Source organism: Sardina pilchardus, chromosome 24 (genome assembly GCF_963854185.1).
Source record: "Sardina pilchardus chromosome 24, fSarPil1.1, whole genome shotgun sequence".
NCBI classification, from domain to species: domain Eukaryota; kingdom Metazoa; phylum Chordata; class Actinopteri; order Clupeiformes; family Clupeidae; genus Sardina; species Sardina pilchardus.
The window spans coordinates 29,603,808-29,608,807 of record NC_085017.1 but is presented as its reverse complement, the minus strand read 5'-3'; the positions used below and the strand labels follow the sequence as shown (position 1 = coordinate 29,608,807).

Sequence of the window (5,000 nt, the reverse complement as noted above, 5' to 3'; positions counted from 1 at the left end):
TTGAACCCAACAGTAGGCTAAGCCTAAATGACCTAAATATCATAGCATAGGTAGGTGCGCAACAAACTTGAGAGATGTAAGAGTCATTGCACGAGAAAACCAGGCAGAACAAGCAGGAGGTGGGAAGAAGGGGGTCGGCCAAATCGGCTCATACTTTGTATATGTGATAAGTATGTGGAACTATGAACAGCCATATACTTAAAACCCTCCAGCTGTTTTTTGTTATGGAGTTCTGGGGCCCCTCTCAGAGACCCTCAAAAATCCAACAATTCATGGCTGAAAATGACTGAAATTGCCATTTCTACCCTGATTATCCTGATAAAGATATGAACACGAGCTTTATGTTTCCATAGAGCTTATGTAGAATAGTTTTAAAGGCCAAAAGGTGCACTAGGGGGTTATTTGCACCACTGAAAGCAGAATTTTCATCCCTCTAAAATTGGTCATTTTTAGGAGGCATTATCTCACGTTCGCAGTGGCTTTGGTGGATGGTTTTACTGTTGCTGGACAGAGGAACATCTTCTGATTCAAAAACAATGGTCGTCTAATTGGGCCACACATAATGTGCGCCGTGCCAGGAGGGTCTTTCCGGTATTTTTTCGGATTTTGGAGTATAATAAACCAGGTAATAATATCTCACTATAGGGTAATTTATGGTCAATTTTTGTGTCACTGTATGACAAATTGTTAAAGAAAGCTTTAATTAACTAGAAAAGCACTCAAAGAGTGCAGACCTCTGCATGCATTGATGCTCTTGGTTGTCATACATTTGAAACTAGACTATTCAGATCGTCACCGAGTGGTCATACCATGCCATTACATCGCAAACATCTGGCATTAAATCTGTTTGTGATGTAATGCCATGGTATGGCCATGTGATGGCGATCTGAATATGGTTTATCATAGGCCAAAACGCGACAAATTCTGCTAAAGACCCTCCTGGCACGGCACACATTATGTGTGGCCCAATTAGACGACAATTGTTTTTGAATCAGTAGATGTTCCTTTCTCCAGCAACAGTAAAACCATCCACCAAAGCCACTGCGAATACGAGATAATGCTTCTTAAAAATGACCGAAATTTAGAGGGGGGGACATTCTGCTTTCAGTGGTGTAGATAACCCCTCGGTGCACCTTTTGGTCTTTAAAACTATTCTACCTAAGCTCTATGGAAACATAAAGCTTGTGTTCATATCTTTATCAGGATAATCAGGGTAGAAATGGCAATTTCAGTCATTTTCATCCATGAATTGTTGGATTTTTGAGGGTCTCTGAGAGGGGTCCCAGAACTCCATAACAAAAAACAGCTGGAGGGTTTTAAGTATATGGCTGTTCATAGTTCCACATACTTATCACATATACAAAGTATGAGCCGATTTGGCCGACCCCCTTCTTCCCACCTCTGCCTGGTTTTCTCATGCAATGACTCGTAAGTGTGCACAAACCAACTTGATATTAGGCTATAATTGTGTTGCTGCTGTGCAGCCACATCAGCACTTAAACTAGCAGCCATGTGTTGCTGGTTATGGCATGACCGCTAACGTGTGTGAGAGCAGAAAAGACGCGCAGGCAGGCTAGGGGAGCAGAGCAGGGAGGGACTAGAAGCATGCCTTGTGGACACGCATGTTACTTCAAAAGAACACACGGACATTATTATTAATAATTATTATAAATCAATCCGCGGATCATGTGTGTGCCGAACCGAAGATACTGATCCGAATGGATCACGGATCAATGACGATCCGTTGCACCACTAGTATTGGTCTGATGTTCTATGTGGCTCTCTCCCTAGATCGTGATCAGTATTGACCTGATGTTCTATGTGGTTCTCTCTCTAGATTGTGATCAGTATTGGCCTGATGTTCTATGTGGTTCTCTCTCTAGATCATGATCAGTATAGCCTGATGTTCTATGTGGTTCTCTTTCTCTCTCTCTAGATCGTGATCAGTATAGCCTGATGTTCTACGTGGTTCTCTCTCTTTAGATCGTGATCAGTATTGGCCTGATGTTCTATGTGGTTCTATCTCTCAAGATCGTGATCGGTATTGATGTTCCATATGGTTCTCCCTCTCTAGATCGTTATCAGTATTGATGGTCTATGTGGTTCTCTCTCTAGATCCTTATCAGTATTGATGTTCCATATGGTTCTCCCTCTGTAGATCGTGATCAGTATTGATGTTCTATGTGGTTCTCTCTCTCTAGATCCTGATCAGTATTGATGTTCTATGCGGTTCTCTTTCTAGATCATGATCAGTATTGATGTTCTATGCTGTTCTCTCTCTAGATCATGATCAGTATTGATGTTCTATGTGGTTCTCTCTCTCTAGATCGTGATCAGTATCGGCCTGATGTTCTATGTGGTCCATCGTGCCCAGTTGGAGCTGAACGCTGCCATCGCGGCGTGTCAGATGGAGCTGAAGACGTCGTATCAGAACGGGGGTTCGGGGGGGGGGCACTCGGGACCCCCCTACTGCAGCAAACGCTCCACCGCCACCAGCGGAGTCAACATCGTCTGACCCCCCCCTCCTCCACCCCCCCCTCCTCCACCCCATGCAAAGGTGACGTTGCGGAGTCAACATCGTCTGACCCCCCCTCCTCCTCCACCCCCCCCCATGCCACGGTGACGTTGTGCCACCAGCGGAGTCAACATCGTCTGACCCCCCCTCCTCCTCCACCCCCCCCCCATGCCAAGGTGACGTTGTGCCCGCAGCCCTGCAGGCTGGTGAGGGTGGTGCAGTCTTGTGCTGGACGGCCGTCGGGTCAGATCGGATCCCTCGGCAGCGTCCCGCGTCTCCGCAGTCGTCATGGTTACGGTCCGAAGGGCCCGGACGCAGTGGGCACGCTGGTCCTGAGTCAGGTGGTCGTCATGGTTACCACCTGTATCGAGAAGCTGGTTTTGTTTTTGTTTGTTTTTATAAATTATGACCTTTTCAAGAAATGAATTTTCTGGAATGTTTAAGATACTATTTTTATTTTCCTGCTGCCTTTTTCTTATTTGGAGAAACTGGTCAGAAGCAGCTTTGCTCTAGAGATGAAGAATATGGAATATTATGGGATATCATACATAGCTTTGCTCTAGAGATGAAGAATATGGGATATTATGGGATATTATGGGATATCATACATAGCTCAGCGCCAGAGTAGAACATGGACCTCCATTTGGGACTCTTTACTGGGACACATTATTATTATTATTAGTAGTAGTAATATTGTTATTATTATTATTATCATGTTGGGAGGAGAATTGAAGCTAAGCGCTCGTGATTAGGTATTCTCTGCACACGTGTCATGATGTACTTTATACAAAGCTGTTTTGCTACTTTTAATTCTTTGGGATTGTTGATCAATGAGGAGTGGGTGCACAACATGGGAAGGAGGGAAATTCACCACTCTTCCCTCTGAGCTCTGAGTTCTGAGCTCTGAGTTCTGAGTTCTGAGTTCTGAGTTCTGAGTTCTGAGTTCTGAGTTCTCTTCCTTTTCACTTTCCATTTAGACTCCCTTGCTGTTGTTGTTTTTGTTTTGTTTTGGTTTTGTTTTGTTTACATGTTGGTTTTTTTGGGGTGGCGAGTAATTGGTGAGCTGTAGGCCACCTGTGTGTGTGTTTGAGTGTGTATGTGAGAGAGCTTGTGTGCGTGCGTGCGTGTGTGTGTGTGTGTGTGTGTGTGTGTGTGTGTAGCTGAAGTGGCCTGGCTTGGCCTCCGTCTCCGATAGCGACCGGAGAACAGATGGAGCATGAGGTGGAATTTTTCTGCAGTTTCCTCAACGCTCTGCCAGGAAGCACCTCATCATACTGAGCCTCACACACGCACGCACGCACGCACGCACGCACGCACGCACGCACGCACGCACGCACGCACGCACGCACGCACGCACGCACGCACGCACGCACGCACGCACGCACGCACGCACGCACGCACACACACACGGTATGTCACCACCAAACTGCCTTTTATTTTTCTACCCGGGCTCGGAGATGTTAGGAATTAGCCTCCCTGCTCTCCCAAGCACCACACACACACACACACACACACACAGAGAGAGAGTCAGTCAGACACACACACACAGAGTCAGACACACACACACACACACTCTCCTGAGTGGCATGTTGTGAGTGGAGCTGTGGGGGGTTAGTGTCCTGAGGAGAAGAGACGAGCGCAGCTAGTTGTGCTCACCCAGACTCTGTGTGTGTGTGTGTGTGTCTGACTGTGTGTGTGTGTGTCAGACTGTGTCTGTCTGTCTGTCTGATTGACTGTGTGTCTGTCTGTCTGTCTGATTGACTGTGTGTCTGTCTTATTGTGTGTGTGTGTGTGTGTGTGTGCGCGCGCCCAGATGGAGAGCTGACATGTTCAGGCTTCAGTACTAGAACTGTGCCTACACATTCTGTGTGTGTGTGTGTGCGTGCATGCGTGCACAGGATGTGATGGTGTGTGTGCACAGAAAACTCTCATCTCCCCTTTAATGCCAACTGGAGCTGACACCCATGTCACTGCTCTAACACACACACACACACACACACATACGCTGAGACTAGTGTGTGTGTGTGTGTGTGTGTGTGTGTGATCACTGCTCTAACACACGCGCACTGAGACTAGTGTTTCGTTCCACAGCCTGAAAGCTCAGCACCCACATCACCATTCCAACGCACACGCTGTGTGTGTGTGTGTGTGTGCGCGCGTGTGTGTGTGTTATATCACCGCTCCAACACACGTGCTGAGACTAGTGTAGGGCTGCGCTCCACAGCCTAAACACTACTTATGCTGTTACTCTCCCCAACACGCTGCCTGGGTACACACACACACACACACATTTTTTTTTTTCTTCTAGAGATTATCACATGTAACCAGACGGTGTTTATGTGGGTTATTTTTGCTAAGTTATGAAATGATTGATGAACAAACTGATGATGTTGAAGATGATGATGGTAGTGGTGAAGATGATGATGATGATGATGATGGTGAAGATGATGACGATGATGATGGTAGTGGTGGTGTAGACTATGCT

At 46.5% G+C, this 5,000-nt stretch overlaps 1 protein-coding gene across 1 annotated transcript in view; it reads left to right on the top strand.

The window, feature by feature from the left end:
* Positions 1-2,515, top strand: part of tmem64 (transmembrane protein 64) — a 19,979-nt gene extending 17,464 nt beyond the window's left edge. The window contains 1 exon segment of the mRNA XM_062530264.1: positions 2,327-2,515. Within this exon segment, the coding sequence (XP_062386248.1) occupies positions 2,327-2,515 (189 nt within the window).
* Positions 2,516-5,000: the final 2,485 nt, after the last annotated feature.